Source organism: Scyliorhinus torazame, chromosome 19 (assembly GCF_047496885.1).
Source record: "Scyliorhinus torazame isolate Kashiwa2021f chromosome 19, sScyTor2.1, whole genome shotgun sequence".
Lineage (NCBI taxonomy): Eukaryota > Metazoa > Chordata > Chondrichthyes > Carcharhiniformes > Scyliorhinidae > Scyliorhinus > Scyliorhinus torazame.
This window is the reverse complement of record NC_092725.1, coordinates 132,584,847-132,611,288: the sequence shown is the minus strand read 5'-3', so window position 1 is coordinate 132,611,288 and position 26,442 is coordinate 132,584,847. Positions and strand designations below refer to the sequence as shown.

The following is a 26,442-nucleotide window of genomic DNA, read 5'->3' as shown; positions in this document are numbered from 1 at the left end:
AGTAATCCATTTCCTTATAGGTTTTTGTTCAGAATGCAACTATCCCTCTTGGAATCACGTTTTAAAAATATTAGAACATGGTTTGAATGAAGTTCTCAGTAGCTATCAGTTTAGTTAACATTATAACAATCTTTATACTTTTATAAATTTTGAATGTTTTTTATGCTGCACTATTTCCAAAGAAAACTATCCTGTGAAAGTGTGAAATATTTTCCGGCTACCCTCAAGTCTAATTTACAACATTCTGGGCGCGATCTACCGGCCGTTTTGCACCCCACTTTGGGCGAACGGGGCACAACACGGCAGGTAGATACCAGGAGAGGCCTCTTCCGGGATCTACCCGGCTCGCCACGTCTTGCGAAATCTAATGGGATCTCATGAGGCGATGTGATCTGAATCCCGCCCGTTGCCTCCTCCTGCACTGAGGAGTCCTGGCGGGACTAAGTGCGGCCTTGGCGGAGCGTTCCCCGCTGAGGCCCCGGATTGCAACAGTGTCCCGTTTGCTGCGAGCGCCGGGAAACATCGACTAAACGCGTTCGACATTGGACCCTGTTGCAATTCGGCAAAATAGCGACCTCTGTAATTGAAGTTTAAAAAAAATTGCTTTTTTGAATTTAAGTTTTGGTGCAGGAAGTTAATTGAAGGATGAAGCAGGCAGATCAACCATGATCTAATGGAATGAAGGAACAGGCTTATGGGGCTGAATGGTCAACTTCTGCTACTCGGTTCACAAGCAATTGTTGTCTTCACCACTAAAAATATACATACGGGATGTTCTGTCTTTCAGGGAGGGACACAAACGTCTTAGTTTACATTAAAAGAAGATTGGCAATGTGTTCAAGGAAACTGGGAAGGACAAGAGAAGCAGTAAAAATGATGCGGGATGTGAGTAAAAACAGACAATGTCAGTGTGGCTGGTTGTGTGTGCTAATCTGTTTAAAATGGCTGAAATGCTCGAACTGATTATTAGAAAGCTGGATTATTCCTATTCAGTCAGCAGTCTGGAGACATTGGTCTGGGGTTTCATCACCGATTGGGTAGCAAGAGTTGGGAAATTCCCAGCGGCCCGCCTGCCTTGGGACAAAATGCCTGCAAATGCAGGATCGTCATTGCTGAGAGGTAGGCATGGGCTGCAGTTGGGCCAGCTGTTGAGGGAAAGGCGTCCAAAGCAGCCACAGGGTCTGCCGGGTGCCAGGATGGGCTGTTTAAAAGGCCTGATTCAGTGCTATGGGATTTCATCGAAGTTCTCATAAAAAACACCAAAGTCCTTACACCCACTGCTATCACACGCACTCCCATGCCCCCAAGCCAGGCTGCGCCTCCCCCTTCCTCCCCAGCCCTCCCATGGTCCCTTATGCCTCCAGATGATGTACTTTTCGCTGAGAGCCCAGACATCCATTACTTTGAGAAAACACCTAAGCCCCAAGGAAAACATTGCTTGATTGTTAGCTCTGACTCTCCGATCTCTGCAATTTCACAATGTTTATTTACAGAAGTTTAAGAGACTTGAAATGCCTGCAATTTCTGTTATTGATACTTTAAAGGGCTGAATGATTGACATTTTATTGTGCAGTAATTAAAGAACTTTTAGCATAATGGAAATTCATAAATAAATTACTTTTTAAAATGTTTTCTTTGCATATCCTATTATCTTTACAGGGTTAATTGGTTCGATACAGTGTATTGGGGATGAACGGGCATGGAAATGCCATAGCATGGCATAGAGGACATGAGGGGCCATAGGGGGATGGACACGGGTATACTTTGGCATGACAGTATGAGGAGGCATGGAAAGGATGGAGGGACATAGCTTGGCAGCGGAAGCATGAGGGGCCATGAGGGTGGTGGGGGACATGGCTTGGCATAGGGTGCATGAGGAGGATTTTTTGAACTTACCTTTTCAAAGGTCCCCTAATACAGACTAGTTCACAACACTTCTGAAAATCGTGGAGGAGTAGGGCATGCATATCCCCACAATGGAGCCCACCAGGCCATATTTCAGGTGAGGGTTTGGGACCGAAAAGGGCCCACACCCATAAAAGACACTCCTGAAAATCGCGCAGTCCAAGAATGGGGTTGTAGATCCCAGAATCGGGACCCGCCAGCCATTTTCAAAGGACTCATGACTTGGTGAAACTCCAGGCCAATGGACCAAACCAAGGACCTGATGGCTCCTTGGTTTCCTGGCATGTTCCTGACTCTGGGCTTTTTGGGAATATCCTGATTCAGTGTGTAAACAGCTATCTGCCCTCAAGCGGCAGGCAGCCAATTAGGCGCCATAGTGGCAACTGGAATTTTACCAATTAGCGTACAGGAGCGAGGCCAAAGCACTGCCTAGAGACGGAGGTGGTCTTCTGGCAGCACGCTGTGAATACCCATTAGCATTTTCCCCCTCGACAATAGTTGTGAGGCAGCCACGTCCAGTTTAAATTGCAGCTTTTAAAAACAATTAATCAGGAGGGTACCGCCGACATGAGACACCCTCTCTCTATCTCACCAACGTCAACAGCTTTCAATATGGAAAGTAGAGCTGGATGGCCTCCTCTTGGCCCTCCAGCCCTCTGTCCTCATTTGGACTGCAAGCGCGTTTCCTGGCCACTAATTGACTGGGGTGAAGCAGGTGCCGGCTGGGAGTGGGTCAGGACCCAGAAATGGGCCCAATGTCAGGGTCCTAACCACGGAACTAAAATTCATAGAATCATAGAATTTACAGTGCAGAAGGAGGCCATTCGGCCCATCAAGTCTGCGCCGGCTCTTGGAAAGAGCACCCTACCCAAGGTCATTAAATTCAGCCCGACACGACCAGTCCAACCAGCCATTTGAGGCTGATGTACACCCTGGGGACACCCCAGCATGGTGCCCAATAATAACAATGTTGCCATCGGAAATGACTGTGAACATGTTGAAGTCAGTGTCATATTGTTCTCACTTGATGCTCTCCTTCCGCACTATTTATCATGTAGAAACACAAACATATCAAAATGGACGTAATATTGAATTCAAATTAAAAACCATCCCCAGAGAATAATATTCAGAGCATGTTATGCTTTGCCAGAGAACATATAAATCTGCAAATAATAAATATTACTCTCCTACCTTCCACAATATTTCATCAGTCTCCTTCATTGCTTTGCTATCTCAACATTGTGCACAATGAGTTAAGTATTTTAAAGAAGGACTAATTTAACCATTCTCATCTAGTGAAGTTAGATTCTGGAACTTTAGCCAGCCAGTTGAACCAATTAATCCAGCCTGTACTAGTTATAAAGTAAAATATTGCAAGGTCAGGAGAGAATGGCAACTCAAACTTGCTTGTATTGAGTTGAACTATCAGCACAAATGGACAGAAGTTCTCATCTGTTGAAAATACCTAATCCAAATGCGTCAATTTACTTTGCAGTATCGTTAATGTCTTTTTCTTTACAAATCCCATGTTTATTACTGACTGTATTTCTCAGTCTAACTGTCAGTTTGATTGTTTTACAGTTGATGAAGGAGTTCCCACTTCTCAGTATGTTCAACATCCACGAAAATTTACTGGAGGCACTTTTAGAGCTACAGGCTTATGCTGATGTGCAAGCAGTTTTAGCCAAATATGACGGTGAGTCATGGAAGACTTTTTATGCGCTGGAGGAAAGGTGGGAAAAAAGTTGGCAGAGCTTTGTTCAACAGCAACGACCTCAACTTGTATGGAGAGGGGGCCTGTGAATGTAGCAACATATCCCAAGGCGCTTCACCGAAGTGTTAATGATTTTGTCTGAAACAAAGTATGTGCAAAGATACTTCTTCCGAGTCTGATGTCGCATCATGTTCATGTTACTACCTTTATTTCCAGACGATTTTCCCTAACATGTTCTCCTCAAGGTACTGATCCTGGCTGGGGATACTGTCCCACGAATACTGACAGCTATCTTATCAACATAGCCTTTCTAGATAGGTGAAACCAAACAATGGCCTGAATTTTTTTTGCCTATTGGATGTGCGCACTAGGCAGGCCCGGCAGCGGGTGTGAAATGAGTTCCCAGTCATGGTCAGCTCCGTAGAGCAATTTCACGCTGACTGGCCAATAAACAGCCATCCAGCGTAAAACGCGCTCTGTTAAAAGCTGAGCACTTCCGGGGGAGGGCATGAAGAGGACCCATTTAATTCACTTAAATTGACTTCTTGATTGTCAGTGGACGTGCTTCCGACTCGCTTCCGGCCGAAACATCGAGCGAGGGCACGATGACGTCGGGCCATGCGCCTGGCGTCTTCCCGGGCGGTTGTACGCAATTCTGGGTCGGGCACGGAACAGAAGATTATATGTGAAATTCTGGCAGATGAAAATTAGAATAAAACAGGAAATGCTGGAAAATTTCAGCAGGTCTGTGAAACAGAGTTTATAGGGGCTGGATTTTCCGCTCCTGTTTTCGGGGGAATGGGAATGACGGCAGGGCCGGCGGTTCTTGCGGGAATCCCAAAACGGGTTTTACGGAGGCAGGATTTCTCAGATTGATTCTCCCTGCCAATGCCATAACGGGAATCCCGACTTTCAAAGTCGGAATTCCCATTTGAACAGATTTAAACAGCATAATCAGCCCTTTATGCTTGATTATTCCTGTTCCCTGTGCACCTGACAAGCAGAGTCCACCAGAGGCACACAGGTGAGTATAGCCCCTGGGGGGGGGGGGGAGGAGAGAGAGTCATGCCCGGGCAGTACCTGATAGGCGGCATGGAAACACAGTGGTTAGCACAGTTGATTCACAGCGCCAGGGACCCGGATTTAATTCCCAGCTTGGGTCACTGTCTGTGCAGAGTCTGCCTGTTCTCCCCTTGTCTGTGTGGGTTTCCTCCGGATGCTCCAGTTTCCACCGCCAAGTCCCGAAAGTTGTGCTTGTAGGTGAATTGAATGTTCTGAATTCTCCCTCTGTGTACCCGAACAGGTGCGGAGTGTGGTGACTAGGGGATTTTCACAGTAACTTAATTGCACTGTTAATGTAAGAATACTTGTGACACCAATAAAAATTATTATATTATATTGTCGGGCAGTGCCGGCTGGGGGGGTGAGTGGGTAGATATTACACAGGAAATAGGACCAGAACGAGGCCATTCAGTATGATCACGGTTGATCATTCAATTCAGTAACCTGTTCCCACTTTACCCCCCCATATCCTTGATCCCTTTAGCCCCAGGAGCTATATTTAATTCCTTCTTGAAGACATACAGGGTGCGATTCTCCACCACCCCCCCCCCCCCCCCCCCCCCCCCCCCACACACACACACACGCTGGGTGGGCAAATTGCCGGGGAGCCGCGCGAATCGCGCCGCCCCGACCCCCGCACGCGATTCTCCCAACCCCCCGAAACCAGCGGCGCGCGATTTGTGCCGGACCGCTCTGACAATCGCCATGAGCGGCGGGCCGCCCTCTCCCCCACCCCCGGGCCTACCTTCTTCCGCGTGCGGCCCCAGAACACCGGCGCCATGTTGGTAAAGGGCCGGCGCGGAGAAGAAGTTCCCCGCGCATGCGCAGGATGGCGCGGCCCAACTGCGCATGTGCAGGATTGGGCTGCCGCAACTGTGCATGCGCGGCGGTAAGGACGCTGGAGCAGCGTGAACAGAATAGGTCGTGCCCGGGCACTGTTCGCGCCATTGTGAAACGCGACGGCGCTCACGACGGCGCGGGCACTTGGTCCGCGCCGCGGAGAATCGCCCCCACAATGTTTTGGCCTCAACTTCTTTCTGTGGTAGCGAATTCCACAGTCTCACTGCTCTTTGGGTGAAGAAATAAATGACTTGGAAACATCCTTCCTGCACCTGCCCTGTCTAGACCTGGTACAGGTTTCTTTGAGATTCCCCCTCAGTCTTCTGAATTCCAGCGAATATAATCCCAATCAATACAATCTCTCATGTCTCAGTCTCGTCATCCCAGGAATCAGTCTGGTAAACCTTTGCTGCATTCCCTCTCTGGGGGTGGGGGTGGGGGTTCTATTTTTATATTTTAAAATCCGGCGCCCTGCCAAGGTGACAGCGTGGGAGCCGCCCCTTAACATTTCTTTGCTTAAGTTGCTGAAAAGGCGGCGGAGGAAGCCGTCCATCCTTGGCGCCGGCAGATTACGCCCTATTTTTCCCGCCCCCGCAGCGCCACTCTGCAGAAAAATGAGAAAATTCTCTCCCCCCCCCCCCCTCATTTTGAGTCCGTTTAACCCTTCATCTTCAACGAGAATTGAAAGCTATTCAGTCGTGGAGGGTGCAGCAGCTGGACCCAATCACACTCTCATCCACTGTCCTGAAATGTAAAGCTTCCAGCAGGGATACCTGGATAGCCAAGGTAAATTTACGAATCCTGTCGACATTCGCTCCTCCCTCATCTCGGCGTGTTGAGACTAATTGCAATTTTACATTGCTTTTGGTCAAGAGAAGCTTACTCAGCACAGACCGCCAATCAAGCTTGCGACTTTTAATCTGAGTGGTTTAGTGTAGAATCATGTGGCTCTTTCTCCAACTCAGCCAGCAAGAATGGTTCTGGAGTTACTTTCAATCTTAAGAATTAAATTCACATTGCATATGAGGGGGCCGTGGACATAACTGCCATTCCTATGCAACCAGATAAAAAGCACAATTAGCCTTTTTGTTATCATGCTCCACTTATTAGCTGTGGTCCAGGATGAGGAATGCAGAGCGCCCAAAGAATGTGAATTCAAATCCTACCATGCTCTTTGAGAATTTGAATTCAATTTCGCCTTTAAAGTCAGGAAATAAAAAGTCGGTTTCCGTCAAATGGAGCTGTTCGATTGCCTTAAAACCCCAGCTGGATCACAAATGTCCTTCCTGGAAAGAAGCCTGCCATCCTTATCCAGACTGGCCAGTGTGTGCCTCCAGTCCCCCATTAATGTATTCTTAATTGTGCCGTGGAATGGCCTAGCAAGCCACTGAGCTGTGACAAACCACAGCAAAAGAGTAACTGCACCGGTTCAAGAAGTAGCCTCTCTGCCAGTTTCTTGGGGCAACTGGAGATGTGCAGTAAATCCAGACTCACCAGCAACACCCACATCCTGAGGATAAATAAACAAAAGATTGGAACTTTGGTTGTTGGCAAGCAAAGAGTTAAGACAAGAATCTTTGATTCAAGTAAGGAATGAAAAATGTGCATTATTTCGGGAGAATTGCTTTCCAGTGAACTTCTGGGACTGGATTCTCCGATACTCATGCTATGTCCTGACGCCAGCGTGGGAACGATGGCATTTTAAGACTGAAAATTTGGCGCAAAACGGCCACCGATCCTCCGTTTGGCTGGGGGCTAGCAGGAAGGCAGGGTGGAGCACCCGGCTCTCGCTGCCAATATGGCCCGGAGAATTACCGTGGCCGCGCAGGCGCACAGCGGCTGCGCCGGGCAACATGGCACCGGCCGCGCGCGGACCCAGCCTGCAAAATAGTGCCCCACCCTTTGGCCAGCTCGCGACCCCGGCCCACTCCCCATCCCCCCTGTCCGCGGATCGGCCCTCCCCCGACTGTGGCGGCGCTGGACTGAGTCCGCAGCCGCCACGCCGAGTTCCCGACAAATGATAACACAGGCGACCGATGACGTTGGGAATGCAGCCGTCCTGAGGCCATCGATACGACGCGCGGCGTACTCTAGGAGGAGACGAGCATTGCACCGCGAAAGCGGCGCCACCCCCGATTTCGGCGGAAGCATTGATTCTCCGGCCGATTGCCGATAGCGATTTCGGGGGTGGCCGTCTGGAGAATCCCGCCCCTGATCTCTATTAGAATTCAAATATTCAGAAAAAATATATTTTCAATTTGTAGAAACGTGACCAGTAGATTGCAGTCCTGTTTAAAGTATTATTGATACTGTTTTATATGTGAAAGTTCTCAGGTAAATTCTGCACAGAGATGTGGTTGGTTGGTCATTCGTGTTTCGGGTGCAATTTGAGGAAGAACTTGTGCAATTTTAGATGTCAACTTTGTTTTGCTATATTTTGCCTGAACTCTGTGGACCAGTAGACTGAAACCATCACCGAGCAAGAGTTTGTTTGTTCCAGTCACAAATATTCTGATCTTATGTTCCATTGAAGATGACATTGTTGACATTCATTGTTGCTGTACACTGTGCTAAGCAACAGCGGCGCATTCAGCGGAGCACTGACTAATTTGTAACACCATAGCTGTGGTTTTTGAAGGTCATGCCTGCGTTAGAGAGAAGAGTGATGGACTTTTTAAACCTTTGATGCTGCAGAAGAATCAAACCAAAATATGAACAAGAGCTGCCGCTTTCACTTAAAACACAGAAACGTTGTTGTATTTCGTAAACAATTACATCTCCAGTGTTTTGCTATATAGTTCATTCAGTGTGATACTGGTATTTACCGAAATGCTGCACTATTTTTCTATTTGCTCGGCCAATTAGTTGTTGTCATGCTGATGTGGGCCAGTTGCCAAGGCGATAAGTTAATCTTTGCGTCATTTTGCTTTTGGGCAGCTAACTCCACTCTTTTTTTAGTATTTAATCCAGTGATTCCCAAACTAGTTTTTAACGTGACCCCATTTTAATGCATGAAGATTACTGTGACCGCCGATGCCATCAAAAAAAAAAGCTGCATCATAACATTCAGTATATAATCATTAAGGTTTTCCTCGGCGGCCCAAATCTTCAGAGGGTGGGGCAATCGCCGTTGCATTGCAACTCCGCTCCTACTTTTACATGCCATGCCAGAACTCCGTGCTCCTGGCCGGGACATCCAATCCTGGCTTCTCCAGAAATGTGGTGTGTTCCACATTGTAGCAATGGATTGTCAGTGGAAGACAAGCCACGCCCCATTTTTACAACCCTAACCGCCTTATTCTGGCGAGTAATAAGTTTAAATGTCCCAAAGCTTCTTTGGAAAGCCACAGAGACAGGTGTGAAAGGGATTAGGGTGGGAAGGTGTGTAGGGTGGCAGCTGGGAGGGTGATAGGTGGGTGAGTGGGTAGGGGTGGGTCAGTTTGGGAGGGGTTGTCAGGTCCAGGGTGGAGTCAGGTGGTGGGGGGGGTGGGCGGCTAACACAGACCAATCAGGCAGTGGCGAGGCCATCAGCAGAACTTCCCCTGGAAGCAAGACCATGGTGGAGGTTACATGGCTTGGGGATTGCAGGGAGTGTGGCGCACAAAGGGAGAAGAAGCAAGGGAAGAGATGTCTCCACCCCCCCTGCTCCTCCAATGTCCTGTTCCTCGACTTTCAATCAGGCACTTATTGCCTTTGATCAAGAGATTCAAGGGCCTCCCACACCCTCAATTGGTGGCTGGGCACAACGTCAATTTAATTCTGGTGGAGGTGAAAAAGCGGCGGCGGGTTTCTGGTACGCTGCCACCACTTTTAAATTAAAGGCCTTCTCCCGCCTCAAAGCTCACCACCAGTGAGAGCAGATGATTCTGCTCCTTGTTTACACCAGAGCAAGACTGAACAACTTTTGCATTTAGTCTCAAGCAATTCATATTTGCAACGGGCTGTTAGTTGCATTACACTTGTTCGTGGTTAAGTTTAGCAATATGTGGACTGTGGAGCTATAACTCATGTCCTCTACCTGAATTCACCCTCAAATAGTTTTGAGTTGATCCACCAGCAAGCCGTTCATGTTTGCTATAATAAATGTGCCCCATTGTTCCAGTATGCCTAACTCCCAGTGTCCGCCAACTCCATGACTCTTTAACATCTAAAGCACCATCTGTTCCAGGTTCCCTCCAAGTCACGCACCAATGTGCTTGGATGTGTGCCACTGCTACTTCATTGTGCTGCGTCACAATCCTCAAATTCCTACTTTTCACCCACCTTGTGAGCGCCTTCAACGTGGGCTGCAACACAGCAAGAAGGACACCACCTTCTTAGGACAGTTTTTAAAAAAAAGACATTAAATAAATTCTGTCTTGCCGGTGCCATCCACATTCTGAGAACAAATTAACTGAACAATCGCAGTCTAGATCAAGCCTGAATCTGTAAGAGTCCTGGTTATGTACGTAAGTGAACATTCGGTATCAGTATCAGGGCATCCTTAAATTCTAGCTAACTGAAAATCTTTTGGGTCATGGAAAATTATCTTTTAATTGGACAGTTTCTTTGTGTGGACTCACATTGAAGGAAATTAGAACATTAATTTCAGAAGTTCAGACACGAGGCATCCACCAAAGATTTGGTGAATGTTCTGTAGCCATTGTGCAGGGCTAGAAAGATGTTTTCTCATACAAAAATATTTCTATTTTCATGAAAAATGCTGCAATCCTTGGGGGAAAAAATGAAAATTGCAGTTTACAATCAACCGAGATTGCAATCTCATTTTAATGCATAAGGGATGCTTCTATACATTTAAGATTTCCCAAACCCGACAGGGCAAAATGAGCCAATATAAACGCTTACACAGTCAAGCTCATGTAAAGTAATCTAAGCATCATGATTAGATGATAATTTGAAGAATTCTATCTATGATGGATTCGTTATTGGATTCTTTCTCCGTGGTATGCTGATTTGGATCAGTTAAGGAAAAATAGAAAAGGAACTTGTCTTAACTACGAGTAAATGTTTTATGGGAAAATTCATCCCACTGTTACGGGAAGTGTGGAGTACCTTGATTTTTGTGGTGTGCGGAGGTCATTTAATCATTATTTCTCCTCTCTTTTGTGACAGATATTAGCTTACCAAAGTCAGCGACAATATGTTACACAGCGGCACTACTTAAAGCAAGAGCAGTCTCTGACAAGTAGGTACTCTCAACATTGTTAATATTAGCATAATGCCAAGAATGACGCTATTGATCAAAAAGACTGAAACAGATTAGTATGTATGGCACAGTATTCAAATATGTGGTGCAGAATAAATAAAAAGCGCACTAAGAGTAGCCTCCGAGGTCCAAAGTGAAATCCGTGGCATGCCTGGTGCGAATCACACTGGGCACCATATTGGCCAAAGTGTTCGTGCACTCTCAGCAAACGTCTGCCAAAGGTATGTAGAGTTGCCAGATCATTGCGTCAGTCAGCACATAACACTGATTTGATGCCAGTTCTGGCATTCTGGAGCTCTCAAAGCTTTAACTTGATTATGCACAGTTGAACACATGTTCAGCAACAGGAGAGAATTGTAATATTCAAAGGGATCGTCAACTACTTTTAGCTTATTGACCGATTGATTTCCATTGGCTGCTGCTCTGATTGTACAAATCTTTGGTGCTTTTTCCAATTGTTTGAAGATGCTGAAGTCTACACCGAGTAGGAAATGGCACCTGGTAAAGGACTTGGTCCTGACCTCAAGGCTTCTGCATAAGCGACTTGCTCCCGAACATGGGTAGAGACATAGGTATTCCACTCGAAATACAGCATCAGCCGGGGGCACGCAGAGCAGGACAAGCTGATAGAGGGGGGAGGAGTGGAAGTAGGACTCGCACCAGGAGGCCAAAGTATTCAGGGAGTAAATCTCCTATTGAACCTCAGCTAGGAACAACATGTAAGACATCTGTGCTTCAATAAGGATGCCTTCACTGAAATTTATCACCTGATGTAGCCACAACTACAACCTCAGACCATGACAAGGACTGCATTCCCAGTGACCTTGAAGATAACCGTGGTTGTGAGCTTTTATACGTCAAGTCCTTCTGGGCTGGCGCTAGGTATTTGAAGTATCTTTCAGTTTCCCATTCACTGCCCCATAAGGGAAGCAACTGATGCTCTCTATTCAAACAGAGCTGAATGGATTGCATTCCCTCTTGCCATAGAACAGACAGAGTGAGCACGCTACTTTTCATTTTACGAGATGTGGGCATCGCTGGCTGGACCAGCATATTTATTACCCATCCCTAGTTGCCCTTGAGCAGGTGGTGGTGAGCAGTCTTTTTGATCCTCTGCAGTCCCTGAGATGTGGGTACACCCACAGTGCCGTTAGGGAGGAAGTTCCAGGATTTTGACCCAGCGACAGTGAAGGAGCGACGATATATTTCCAAGTCGGGTTGGAGAGTGACTTGGAGGGGAACTTTCCGGTGGTGATGTTCCCGTGTATCTGCTGCCCTTGTCTTTATAGATGATAGTGGTTGTGGGTTTGGGAGATGCTGCCTAAGAAGCCTTGGTGAGTTCCTGCAGTGCATTTTGTAGATGGTACACACGGCTGCCGCTGTTCGTGGGTGGTGGAGAGAGTGAATGTTAGTGGAACGAATAGCGATCAAGTGAGCTGCTTTGTCCTGGATGGTGTCGAGCCTCTTGAGTGTTGTTGGAGCTGCCCTCATCCGGGAAGTGAAGCATATTCCGTTACACTCCTGACTTGTGGTGGTGGACAGGCTTTGGGGAGTCGGGAGGTGAGTTACTTCCTGCAGGGTTCCTAGTCTTCGATCTGCTCTTGTAGCCACAGTATTTATATGGCTAGTCCAGTTCAATTTCTGATCAACGGTAGCACCCAAGATGCTGATATTGGGAGATTAAGCAATGGTAATGCCATTGAATGTCAAGGGGCGATGGTTAGATCCTCTCTTGTTGGAGATGGTCATTGTCTGGCACTTGTGCGGCGTGAATGTAACTTGTCACTTGTCAGTCCAAGCCTGGATATTGTCTTAGTCTTGTTGCATTTGGACATGGACTGTTTCAGTATCTGAGGAGTCACGAATGTTACTGGATATTGTGCAGTCATCAGCGAACATCCCCACTTCTGACCTTATGTTGGGAGGAAGGTCAGTGATGAAGCAGCTGAAGATCATTGGGCCTAGGACAGAGGAATTCCTGCAGTGATGGCCTGGAGCTGAGATAATTGACCTCCAACCACCATAACCATTTCCCTTCGACTCCAACCAGCAGAAGCTTTTCCCCTGATTCCCATTGACTCCAGTTTAGCTACGGCTCCTTAATGCCATACTCAGCTGAATGGTGCCCTGATGTCAGGAGCAGTCACTCTCACCTCACTAACTCTACAGATTGCAGGATTCCCTGTGGTGCCATAGGCTGCATACACATTACCTTGCTGTCACAGAATGTCTACCCTGAGTGTACCGGAATCGAAAGAGAGTTCACTCACTCGGTGACCAGCTGGTGTGTGACTGGTCAATACAGGTTAATAGCCAATACCCTGGAAGCGGCTGTGATCCCTTCGTTCTGTGACAGTCCGCTGTATCATCAGCATTTGAGTTACGCGACAACCCTGAGGGTGGATACTAGTGATAGTCCTGCAGTACTCAGCACAGTTGGTGGTCTGCTACACAGTCTCACCATATTGAGGGTCGCAGCTATACCCCAAGCAGTTGAGGAGTAAAGGGGGAAGAGAGAACACAACCCTGATAGCTCTTGTCTTACTGATCTGCCCGGGGAGAACTTTCTGACTGCAATAGTAAGAAATGTAATTCCCCATTCAGTAATAACCCCACACTTTCCCACTGTAGTTAACCATGACTGCATCCACTTAGCCACAATAGCAATGGTATTTTATTCAAGAAACACATTTGCAGCCCAAATGCCGAACTGCAGTGTAACTTGCATAAAAATTCATTTGTAGGCCACAATCGGGTTAAGAACATGGAAACACGTAACGATCAAATGTGGCAATGAAGGACCTCAAATGGAATAAATCAAACCTTAACGTAACTTTGAACAATATCAAATAAATATTCCAAACAAATTTATCAATCAATAACATTGAATATCACATACAAAGGACAGCTGATGGTCCTTGTGCATTCCCTTAGTGTTTCCTGTGTGCCTGTCCTCGTGCTCCTACACAGTGCTACAAGGCTGATTGAAGGCTTTCGACTTTCTGTGGCAGAGACTGCAGATGGCATGAGACTGTACCAACTTGACATAGGTAGAAACAGCCTGGGCTGGCTGGCTGACAGGCAAAAGCAAGGGGACTGCTGGCGAGTTGGCATCTGTGCTTTCCTTTCCCTTTGCCGCCTGTGCTTGGTGTCTCATATCCAGCCTATGTGCTATCCTCTACAGCACACACACTGTGTGTACCAATTCAGCTGGTGGCTGCAAGTGTGACAATGAGAGATGGTGTTTCTTCACCTTCGCAGCTTTCTAACTCTTCCACCTACGAATGCTCCACCACTCCCTGACCAGGTTGTTGCACTTTGGTTTCTGGAAAGAGAAAGTCACAAGGGTAGGGTTGTGGTGAGGGGATGGGGATAAAGTAAGAGATACAGACTCACGGCATCAGCAGCTTGTAAGTCGGAAGAAAGTGTGGAATGAGGGGAATGTGGGTATTGTACTCCAGATAGCCACGTGTTGAAGGATAGAATTGGAGGCTAACCTTTACACACTTTATAAGCAATATAGGAGCTCAAGTGAACCCCCAATTAATGGCCACCACCTGAACATAATTAAACGCTCAATTACTGTACACTGGGATGTGAGAAGGAAGATTATGTACACGTATAATGTCACCATCAGTTGTTTCAGCTCTGTCAGTGGCCATGGCCTCATCGATAATTGCTACTATGATAGCCACCAGTCTCCTCCATGAGGATAATGATATGTAGGCGTGCCTAACCGCCCTTTGGTTCACTCCTGCTGCCTCCCTCCCGGTTGTGAGCGACCCTGTCCTGCAAGCGATAGGGAAGTGTGTCAGCATGTGAAATCTGTTTGTCCGACGTGGCTGTCATGTGGCAATGTGCGCAGACCATGAGCCGTGGGTATGAGGCTTGGAGCAGTTCTAAGCACGTGGGGGGTGAGGGAAAACTGTTAATGTGGTGTAAGAGTCTTGGTTGATGAAGATGGGCGGTAGGTGAGTGACGGGAGTGTGAAGCATTGAACAGTGTCAAAGGCTAGTTAGTGGTGCTTGAAGATGAAGTCAGTGACAGTATATATTTGTGTGAGGCCGTTGACATTTTTGCAGCCCTCCATCCAGTTTCACAGGGTCTGACTCCTGGATTTACCCACCGCAGCCACCTGCCCACACTGCCTTGTGAGAGTTTGTCTGGATTGCCCCTTGCTGGAAGGCCACATCTCTCCTGCTCTGCCCCTTCCTGTCTAAGGCCTCCAATGCAGCGTCTGAAAACCTTGCAGCCCACTCTTTCGCATTTGGTGCGATTCTTGTGTCTTTCTCAGGTCAAAATCAGCCTTAGAATTAGTTTCAGCACCTGCTGCAGCCACCGTGCACCTCACCTTCAAGAGGTGCAGGCTGGACTTAACTGATGATAGCTCCTAGTTTAGCACTGGCAGCACACTGCCGCCACGTTAAGTAGTAAGCAACATGTGGCAGGCTGCTAGCTGCAGAAGCAACTGGCACGGATTAACCCTACATCATAATTATGCAGCTGTTTTTGCAGGCTTTTGAATTTAACCCCCATTAATGCATTAAATGTTGTGTGCGTGGTTTATGACATCATTTGAATTTAAGAATTGAGATTACACCTATCCATGTCGCTCAGATAGCTATTATTTATTCTGCGCCTGAACCATCTGATAAATTGACGGTTCAAATGGAGTCTTCACCTCAGAACTTGGGTCCTTTATAGGGCGGGTTAAAACAAGGGGAGAGAGAGAAAAATAGGGAATAAAATCACAGTCTAATGGAAAGGAAGGTGAAATGAGCTGTGGAGCAGGTGGTTGATCTACTGTCAATTTGCCAACAGTGCTCAAACTGAAGGTTTACCCATAATATAATATTTTGGGGAAACATTGTCCCTTGATCTTTACTGTGAGGGTGGAGCAATCTCAGATTGTGCAATGAAATGTAATATAATAATCTTTATTGGTGTGACAAGTAGCCTTACATTAACAGTGCAATGAAGTTACTGTGAAAATCCCCTCGTCGCCACACTCCGGTGCCTGTTCGGGTACACGGAGGGAAAATTCAGAATGTCTAATTCACCTAACAAGCACATCTTTCGGGACTTGTGGGAGGACGGTAGCATAGTGATTAGCACAATTGCTTCACAGCTCCAGGGTCCCAGGTTCGATTCCCGGCTTGAGTCACTGTGCGGAGTCTGCACGTTCTCCCCGTGTCTGCGTGGGATTCCTCCGGGTGCTCCAGTTTCCTCCCGCAGTCCAAAGATGTGCAGGTTAGGTGGATTGGCCATGATAAATTGTCCCTTAGTGTCCAAAATTGCTCTTCGTGTTGGGTGGGGTTACTGCGTTATTGGGATAGGGTAGAAGTTTGGGCTTGAGTAGAGTGCTCTTTCAAAGAGCCGGTGCAGATTCGATGGGCCGAATGGCCTCCTTCTGCACTGTAAATTCTATGATTCTATGAAACTGGAGCACCCGGAGGAAACCCACGCAGACACGGAGAGAACGTGCAGACTCCGCACAGTGACCCAATCAAACCCGGGGATCCTGGCGCTGTGAAGCAACAGTGCTAACCACTATCATACCGAGATGTACAGAGCCAGGTGCCAGGTACCTGGGAGCCCTGTGTGTCGTTCTGTTATGTTCTTCAGTAGTGTACAGAGTTGTGTGGTCTCATGATGTAAATTTGACGAATGGTTTTGCTGTTGTTGTAGATTCTCACCAGAGGCTGCCTCCAGGCGAGGGCTGAGCACTGCAGAGATGAATGCTGTAGAAGCAATACACAGGGCTGTAGAATTTAACCCACATGTACCCAAAGTGAGTGGCTGCTCTTTCCTCCATCAGTTCGCAAGCTAACAGCTTTGTTTCAAAATGCTAATTATAATGTTTCTATGATCTGTGATTCGCTTGCAATATCTGACCATTCGTCAGTAGCGAAGGCGTGAAATGGGTGAATGTGGAGAAGTGGAAGGCACGGAGGGAAATCTCTGTGACTGACACGTCTATCTAATACTGACAGTTAAATTAATTAGTAAATAGTGCTATTAAACTCCTGATGCCTGACAAGTTGAATACCAAATAGGTAATTCAGGCAGTTACAAGACAAAAAATGATTTCATGCGAAACACGTTAAGGTTTTGAAAAGTTAATCACTGTATTTACAATTCCTGGTCTTCCAACAGCGTCTTTTTAAAAAAATTACTATTTTTCTTTTTTTTTAGTATTTATTAGAAATGAAAAGTTTAATACTGCCACCAGAACATATTTTGAAGCGAGGGGACAGTGAAGCAATAGCATATGCATTCTTCCATCTTCAACACTGGAAACGGGTAGAAGGAGCTCTCAACCTATTACATTGTACCTGGGAGGGAAGTAAGTGCCTTTTAGAAGTTAGCTATTGTGAGTTATTCAGTCCAACTACACAGTGCTTCTTTGGTTCTTGGATATATAATAATACTAATAATTGCTTATTGTCACAAAAGTAGGCTTCAATGAAGTTACTGTGAAAAGCCCCTAGTCACCATATTTCTATTACTTTCTTAGAAAAATTGCCACAGTCATTATCACCCACCATGAGTCTGATGTCTACTAATTGGCACGTACCTATTGCAATGAAATTCTCCAATTTATCAAATTGCTGCTGTTGAATGAAATACGTTATCGGTCAATTATTGCCTTTGAAAATATCTCCAGCATTTCCATGAAATTACATGGCATGAGGGAATCCTTAAGCTTCGGACATAACAAAGCGTGTTACAGCTAATGAAGTACTACTGATTTAACCGTTGTGATGTGGGGAAAAACTGCAGTTACTCTGCACACAGCAGGATCCCACGAACAGATGACATAATGACTGAGAATCTCTTTTTTTAGTGATGTTGGTGGAAGGGTAAATATTGGCCAGGACACTTGGGGGTTGGGGGTGGGGGGGGGGGGGGGGGGGTGATCTCCCCAGCTTATTTTCAAAGATGTGGCGATGCCAGAGTTGGACTGGGGTGAGCACAGTAAGAAGTCTTACAACACCAGGTTAAAGTCCAACAGGTTTGTTTCGAATCATTAGCTTTCGGAGCACCGCTCCTTCACCCGAGGAAGGAGCTGCGCCCCGAAAGCTAGTGATTCGAACAAACCTGTTGGACTTTAACCTGGTGTTGTAAGACTTCTTCCTATCTTCAAAGACACTGTCATAGGATCGTTTCTGTCCACCTGAGAGGGCAGATGGGGGCCTCAATTCAATGTTTCGTACGAATGACTGCACCTTCGACAGTGCAGTGCTCCCCTTAGTATTCACTGGAGACTCATGCGCGCGACTCTGCACTTCAGTCTCTGGAGTGGAACTTGCCACAAGTTGTCAATGGTTTTGTTTCCCGCAGAGGTGAAACTGTTCTTAACCACAAGAGTTCATTAAATGGGAGCTAATATTTTTGCCCATTTTTCTCAAAGCACTCGCAGGGACCTCCAGTCTTTCATTCCTCTAGAAACTTGGGCGCATTATGCGGCTAAAAAGAAACAGCTGGGCGGTTAGTTGGAAAACATGGGGGAAAAAATGCTGTCGAACCTGCTCAAAAGTCATATATTTTCAGGCCTGTCCGATGTGAAGTGTACAATTTCTCGAGGAAAAGGATGGAAAATACAGAAGGCATACAGCCAAGATTTATAGGTCAGAATCTACAGATTGTAGTAGAGAACCTCGAAAGCATTGAAGTGCTTTCTACAGAGTAGAGGAGATATCTACCTGTGCTCCGAGGAAAAAGCAAGGGTGGGAATGCTTCACACCAGATGGCGTCAACTTTGAGAAAAGTTTGGAAGGATGTACAGAGGAAGGTGTCAGACTTGAAGAGACGTGCCAAGGTGAGAATTTACAATGAGGTGTATGAACGCAGCCTACTGGTTGCTGCTGACATTACAATGTGGCACAAATTCACTTCACTGCCATAGTATATGTGAAACACAAATGAGCCAACAGTGAACGCAGAGCAAAGGGAAGCACTGAACATGGTCTAAAAATTTTTTATTTTTTTTTTAAAATTTAGATTACCCAATTCATTTTTTTTTTCCAATTAAGAGGCAATTTAGCGTGGCCAATCCACCTAGCCTGCACACCTTTGGGTTGTGGGGGCGAAACCCACGCAAACACGGGGAGAATGTGCAAACTCCACATAGAACGTAGAACATTACAGCGCAGTACAGGCCCTTCGGCCCTCGACCCTCAATGTTGCGCCGACTAAATGGACATGACCCAGAGCCGGGATCGAATCTGGGACCCCGCCGCCGTGAGGCAGCAAGGCTAACCCACTGCGCCACCGTGCTGCCCTTACATGTTTTAAAAAATAACCTGGGATCGCACAGCAGAGAAAGGTTGGGATTGATTTTGTTTTGTGCATATCACTGTCCAGTGCACTCATATTCACACAAACCTATTGTAGATAAGGTACTTTACATTCAGATGGGCTACACTTCAGGCCACAAAACTGCTGCTGTCTGAATGATACAGAACAGGATTTTCCACAATTTATTGCCCACCTATCTTCTCTACACAGAAATAAAACGCGAAGCGCAAATGGCTCACAGATTCGTCAGGTCAAGCGTTTCAACTCCTTTGACAGCGCTATCATTTACAAGATGCTGTACACAGCATGGATTCTGCACATGTTGGAGGAGAGGCTGAGTAGAGATACAGCATCACCGCCCACTCTTTGTGATTCCAATCTCGATGAATAGCTGTAAAGTAGTCACGAGCTTGAGTGTGTGCAACTGTTTCTCGCCTCCTTGCACACAATAGGTGCAACCTAACCAAATTGGAACAGAGCACCGTGTCGAGCAGGTTTAGCCGAGTGTTTCCCTCCGCTCACAGCACCGAGAAACACCACGCTATCTCTTGGAATTCTGTTTCAATTCGAGACCTGAGCGGGGAACGACCCGCCAAGGCTGCACTTAGTCCCGTTTTCGGCACTGAGGAATTCCGCTCGCCAGAACTCCTCCGTGCAGGACGAGATCGGGACCCCATTTTAAAATGGCATCCTTTTCTCTCGTCCCCCCCCCCTGCCCCCCCCCCCCCCCCCCCAGCCCCAATTCACCTATAAGGGAGTCCTCCCCCACTTCACCTCACACGTGCAGGGTGCCCCCGGGCCCAATCCCCACCGCGGGGAAAATGCCAGTGCCAAGGTGCCTGATGGCACTAGCAGTCACCAAAATAGGTGGGATAGTAAGTTGCAATGAGGAAATAAGAACCTTACAAATGGATATAGATAGGTTAGGTGAATTGGCCAAAATGTGGCAGAGGGAGTTTAACGTGGATAAGTGTGATGTCATATATTGGCGGAAAAATGAAACGGCAACTTATTATCTAAATGGGGAGAGGCTTTGGTGTGCTCTGGTGCAGAGGGATCTACGTGTCCTCGTGCATGAAGAGCAGAAAACTAGCATGCAGGTACAGCAGGTAATAAAGAAAGCAAAACGAATGTTGGCATTTATAGCTAAAGAAATAGAGTATAACGGTAAGGTAGTGTTGTTGCAACTATACAAGGCATTGGTGAGACCGCACCTGGAGTATTGTGCACAGTTTTGGTCCCCTTATTTGAGTAGTGGCAATGGAGGCAGTTCAGAGGAGGTGCACCAGATTGATTACAGAGATGAGGGGTTTGTCTTGTGAAGAGAAATTTAGCAGTTTCGGCCTAAACTTTAGAAGATTATGGGGAGATCAACTTGAGGCATATAAGATGAAAAAAGGCAAGGCTAAAGTAAACGTGAAGCGGATGCTTCCTCTTGTGGGGCATTCTTCAACTAGAGGTCGTAGTCTTAGGATAAGGAGTAGCAAATTTAAAACCAAGATGAGGAACTGCTCCCAATCCTTACCCAATCTGCCAAAGGGTCATGAATCTGTGGAATTTGCTACCCCAGAGTGCGGCGGTTGCTGGGACAGTGAATAAATTTAAGGACGAGTTAGACAGGTTTTTAATTCGTAATGGGTTGAAGGGTTACGGAGATCGGTGGAGATGAGGCCATGATGAGATCAGCCATTATCCTATTGAATGGTGGAGCGGGCTCGAGAGGCTACATTGCCTACTCCTGCTCCTAGTTCTTATGTTCTAAGAATTAACTATTGTGTACAATTCCACCTTCCAGCTCTTGCTTTTTAGCCCTCTAGGTAACAGCACCTCGAGCACAAATCTGTTCTTGATTAATAAGCCAATTTCTCGATGAATAAGGAGATCGGGGGTTCTGGGGAGAAGGCATGAGAATGGGGATGAGGAACATGATCGAATGGTGGAGCAGACTCGATGGGCCAAATGGCCTAATTCTGCTCCTATATCTTATCGCCTTATGGTGCTGTTAGTTAAGAATGAAGTCAGTGCAACAGTGGGTGAGGATATGGGTTCAGAAAGCATGGATGTAGAATCAGTCTGGGCGAAATCATTAGTGGGAGTTGTCTACAGGCCTCCAAATAGTAGTGGTAAAGTCGGGAATGCATTAAACAGGAAATTACAGATGCATGTAACAAGGGTGCTGCTGTAGTCATGGGGAACTGAAATCTACATATAGATTGGGCAAACCAAATTAGCAACAATACTGTGGCAGATGAATTCATGGAGTGCGTATGAGATTTTTTTTGTTAGAAGCGTATGTCGAGGAACCAGCTAGGGAACAGGCTATCCTAGATTTGGTGTTATTCAATCAGAAAGGGTCAATAATAACTTTATTGTGTGAAATCCTTTTGGGAGAGTGACCATAACATGATATAATTCTTCATTCAGATGGGAAGTGAAGAAGTCCGATTTGAAATTAGGGTCCTGAATCTAAACAAAGGATTTGGCGAAGAGAGGTTGGGGAATGTTATTAAAAGGCAGTGGGTAATGTTTAATGTATGCATTGCAACAGTTATACATTCCTTTCTGGCACAAAAACTCAAGAAAAGTGGTCCAAACATGGCTAACAAAATAAATGAAGGTTGTATTAGATCCAAAGGGGAGTCATATAAAGTAGCTTCAAAAAGTGGCAAACCTAAGGATTGGGGGCAGTTCAGAATTCAGCAAAGTCGGACCAAGAAATTGATTAAGGGGGGTTAAAATAGTGTATGAGAGTAAACTTGCAAGTGACATAAAGGCGGACTGTAAAGGTTTCTATAAGTATGTAAAAAGATTAAAGATAAATGTTGGTCCTTTACAGCCTGAAATAGGAAGAATTCCTAAAAGAGAACAAGGAAATGGTAAAATAATTAAACAACTACTTTAATTCTGCCTTCACAGAAGTCACAAACAACTTCTCAGAAAAGCTAGGTTACCCAGGGTCTAGTGAGAAGGAGGAATTGAAGGAAATTAGTATTGCTAAAAAGGGCAGCATAGTGACACAGTGCTTAGCACTGTTGCCTCACAACGCCACGGACCCGAGTTCGATTCCGACCTTGGGTGACTGTCTGCATGGAGTTTCTTCCCCTGTCGGCATGGGTTTTCTCCGGGTGCTCCTGTTTCCTCCCACAGTCCAAAGATGTGCACATGAGGTGGATTGGCCATGCTAAATTGCCCAGTAATGTCCAAACGTTTAGGTGGCGTTATGGCGATAGGGTGGTGGCATGGACTTGGGTAGCGTGCTCTTTTGGAGGGTTGGGGCAGATTCAATGGGCCGAATGACCCCCCTCTGCATTGTTGGAATTCTATGGATATAATAGTGCTGGGGAAATTAATAGGACTGAAAACCGATAAATCCTGTTACAACATCCTGGGCTAGTCCGTGATCGTTCTAGCCCCATAGACCCTGGAGTCCCAACACAAGTGAATTAACCAATAATTTGTATAAAATTCACAGAATTTTGCTCCTCCCCCCCCCCCCCCCCCCCCCCCCCCCCCCCCCCCCCCCCCCTTGACTGTTCAATAAGCCATAGCCACCAGGTTTACAAGTTGAACACTAACTGTTTATTTATAACAGAAACAAAGTTGAAATATGCAGTTGTTATAATGGAATAATGGCCAGCTAATCTACTACACCCCACACCCTCCCTTTTACTGTTCCCCCCTCTACCCAAACACACACAAGACACAGACGTGCAGAGGGAGGGGTAAAATAATTGGGATTAAAATGAAAAGTGAGATGAGTGTCCTCGCTTCAGTTGAAGACAGTAGAAGAGAAAAATGCTAGAATCTCTCATAAAGGATGTGAAAACAGGACAATATTAGGCAAAAAAAAACATGGATTTATAATCTTTATTATTATTGTCACAAGTAGGCTTACATTAACACTGCAATGAAGTTACTGTGAAAATCCCCTAGTCGCCTCACTCCGGCGCTTGTTTGAGTACACAGAGGGAGAATTCACAATGTCCAATTCACCAAAGAAGCACGTCTTTCGGGAGGAAACCGGAGCGCCCAGAGGAAATGCACGCAGACACAGGGAGAACGTGCAGACTCCACGCAGACAGTGGCCCAAACGGGAATCGAACCCGGGATCCTGGTGCTGTGAAGCAACAGTGTTACCCACTGTGCTACCGTGCCGACTGACAAACCTACTAGAGTTTTTTGAGGACATTACTGGTAGAATAAATTAGAAAGCTTTTGATAAAGTCCCACCTAAGAGGCTAGTTTGTAAAAATTAAGCCACATGGGATTGGGGTTAATATATTGCATGGATTGAGAACAGGCAGGAAACAGAGAGTAGAAAGGCTATCCTCCCAGGATGCTTAGGGATCAAAGCTACCGGTGTATTGTTAGTGAGGATCATCTGACAGCATCATTCAGCCAGTACTCCCAGACAATAACATTTCCTCTGGAGCGGCATTTTAACTATTATCAACCTGGGCCTTAACTCAAAGGAACAGCCTCAGGCCTGTTTAATTCTTATTTGGTTTCCAACTCCACAAAAATGACTTCCAGTCTTACTGAGGCAAGAACCAAGTACCCCACATAAGATTTTAAAAGGGTTTTAAACATCTGAACCCTGCCTGCAGCAGGTGGCTGGAATGGATTTTCTTTCAGTTCAGTTTGACTGGAGAGAGTGGTTTCTGCCTCGGTCCTTCAGAAAGAATCCATTAGATGTGAGCAAGATCAGAGCCAGAACCTTCCAGCTTTTAACGCAAAACAAAAGTAAAAAAGAAAATACATTCACACAGAGGAAGGAACATTCCATAGAAACCCCCCACCATTTGGCAGTGGCCATTGACAAAGCCCAGCAATTTGAAACAGTCCATTGGTCGACAGCCAAGTCCAAGCACTGATCTGCTGATCTGAAACCTAAATCCTTGCAACCTGCCTGTCCTTATGTCATAGGTCAATCCTCAGCTTACCAGCCTAACGAATTAAAGGTGAAGTCTAACTTAAAGACATAGGCACATTAATTGTCCATCTACAAAAACTGAAATAGTCAAAAGTACTAAAGAAGGCGGCCTTGGAAATAGTGGATGTTTTGGTTGTAATCTTCCAATATTTTGTGGATTCTAATAATTTTTATTAGTGTCACAGATAGGCTTACATTAACACCGCAATGAAGTTACTGTGAAAATCCCCTAGTCACCACGCCTGTTCAGGTACACTGAGGGAGAATTCAGAATGCCCAATTCACCTAACAAGCACGTCTTTCAGGACTTGTGGGAGGAAACCGGAGCACCCGGAGGAAACTCGCGCAGACACGGGGAGAACATGCAGACTCCGTACAGACAGTGACCCAAGTCGGGAATTGAACCTGGAACCCTGGAGCTGTGAAGCGATAGTGCTATCCACTGTGCTACCGCGCCACCCACTTGAGCCTTGAAGCCCAATCCCAACCATGAACTCAGGCTCACTTGTTCAAATGCAGAGTTGCATAGAAACGTGAAGAAATATCTCCTCATCTCTGTCCTAAATGGTCTACCCCGTATCGTCAGACTGCGACCCCTGGTTCTGGACACACCTACCATCGGGAACAGCCTTCCTGCATCTATCCTGTCTAGTCATGTTAGAATTTTGTAGGTTTCTATGAGATTCCCCCCTCATTCTTTTGAACTCCAGTGAACACAACCCTAACTGATTCAATCTCACACGTCAGTCCCGCCATCCCAGGAGTCAGTCTGGTACGCCTTCGCTGCACTGCCTCTAGAGCAAGAACATTCTTCCTCGGATAAGGAGACTAAAACTGTAAACAATGTTCCAGGTTGTTCCATGGCCTCACCTGGGTGTGACTTGCTGACAGTCTGTCATTTGCACTTTCCAGGCGGGTCAGGAAAAAAAATCCGTAAAAGCATGTGATATCACAAATCCCGTTTTGAATATGTATGCTGATCAATGTTTGACAACATTATATGATTACAGTTAAGGATTAATTAAGTACCTTGAATATATTTAAAAAGAGATTCTGGGACACGGTGTTGTTAGGGAGGAGGCGGACAATGTGCGGAGGCTCCTCAATGTGATTATGATGCCCCCGGTGGAGGGGGAAGCGGAGGTAGTGGCAGCTATGGACGCGGAGAAGGCCTTTGACCGGGTGGAGTGGGAGTATCTTTGGGAAGTGTTGTGGAGGTTTGGGTTCAGGGAAGGGTTTATCAGCTGGGTCCGGCTGCTATATAGAGCCCTGGTGGCGAGTGTGGCTACGAATCGGCGGAGGTCGGAGTACTTTCGGCTGTACCGGGGGACGAGGCCCCCTTGTTGTTTGCACTGGCAATTGAGTCTCTGGCCATGGCACTGAGGGAGTCCAAGAAATGGAGGAGACTGGTCCGGGGGGTAGAGGAACACCAGGTGTCGTTGTATGCTGACGACCTGTTGCTGTATGTGGCAGATCCAGTGGAGGGGATGGTGGAGGTCATGCGGATCCTAAGGGAGTTAGGGGACTTTTCGGGGTATAAACTCAACGTGGGGAAGAGCGAGCTCTTTGTGGTGCATTCAGGGGACCAGGGAAGGGGGATAGACGAGCTACCGCTGAGGAGGGCAGAAAGGAGCTTTCGGTACCTAGGGATCCAAGTAGCTAGGAGTTGGGGGGCCCTGCACAAGCTCAATTTGACGCGGTTGGTGGAGCAGATGGAGGAGGATTTTTAAAGATGGGATATGCTGCCACTCTCACTAGCGGGTAGGGTGCAGTCGGTCAAAATGACGGTCCTCCCGAGGTTTTCCTAGGCCTTTTTCAAACGGGTAAGTAGGAGCATCATGGGATTTGTGTGGGCAAATAAGACCCCAAGGGTGAAAAGAGCGTTTCTGGAGCGTAGCAGGGACAGGGGAGAGCTGGCGATGCCGAATTTGTGTGGCTATTATTGGGCAGCCAATGTGGCGATGATCCGTAAGTGGGTAATGGAGGGAGATGGGCGGCGTGAAAGAGGTTAGAAATGGCGTCCTGTGTAGGCACGAGCCTGAGGGCGCTGGCGATGGCACCGCTGCCGCTCTCGCCGACAAGGTACACCACGAGTCCGGTGGTGGCGGCGACGTTGAAGATCTGGGGGCAGTGGAGGCGCCACAGGGGCGAGGTGGGAGTTCGGTTTGGTCCCCGATTCGGGAGAATCATCGGTTCGTCCCGGGCAGGATGGATGGGGGGGTTTCGGAGCTGGCATCGGGCAGGGATTAGAAGAATGGGGGACCTGTTCATCGATGGGACGTTTGCGAGCCTAGGGGCGTTGGAGGAGAAGTTTTCGTTACCCCCGGGAAACGCTTTCAGGTACATGCAAGTGAGGGCATTTGTGAGGCGGCAGGTGAGGGAATTCCCGCTGCTCCCGGCACAGGGGATTCAGGACAGGGTGATTTCGGGTGTATGGGTTGGAGAAGGCAAAGTTTCGGCGATTTACCAGGAGCTGAAGGA

At 46.8% G+C, this 26,442-nt stretch overlaps 1 protein-coding gene across 11 annotated transcripts in view; it reads left to right on the top strand.

Annotated features, from left to right (window-relative positions):
• LOC140396535 (suppressor of tumorigenicity 7 protein homolog) overlaps positions 1–26,442 on the top strand; it is a 258,308-nt gene that overhangs the window by 210,511 nt on the left and 21,355 nt on the right. For 9 of the 11 annotated variants that reach the window (XM_072485259.1, XM_072485252.1, XM_072485254.1 and 6 more), the window contains 5 exons: positions 788–885; positions 3,487–3,601; positions 10,634–10,706; positions 16,416–16,518; positions 16,923–17,073. In XM_072485259.1, the coding sequence (XP_072341360.1) occupies positions 788–885; positions 3,487–3,601; positions 10,634–10,706; positions 16,416–16,518; positions 16,923–17,073 (540 nt within the window). Of the gene's footprint in view, positions 1–787; positions 886–3,486; positions 3,602–10,633; positions 10,707–16,415; positions 16,519–16,922; positions 17,074–18,281; positions 18,550–26,442 lie in introns of those variants that run through there. The other 2 variants (XM_072485260.1, XM_072485261.1) reach the window with 2 other exon arrangements.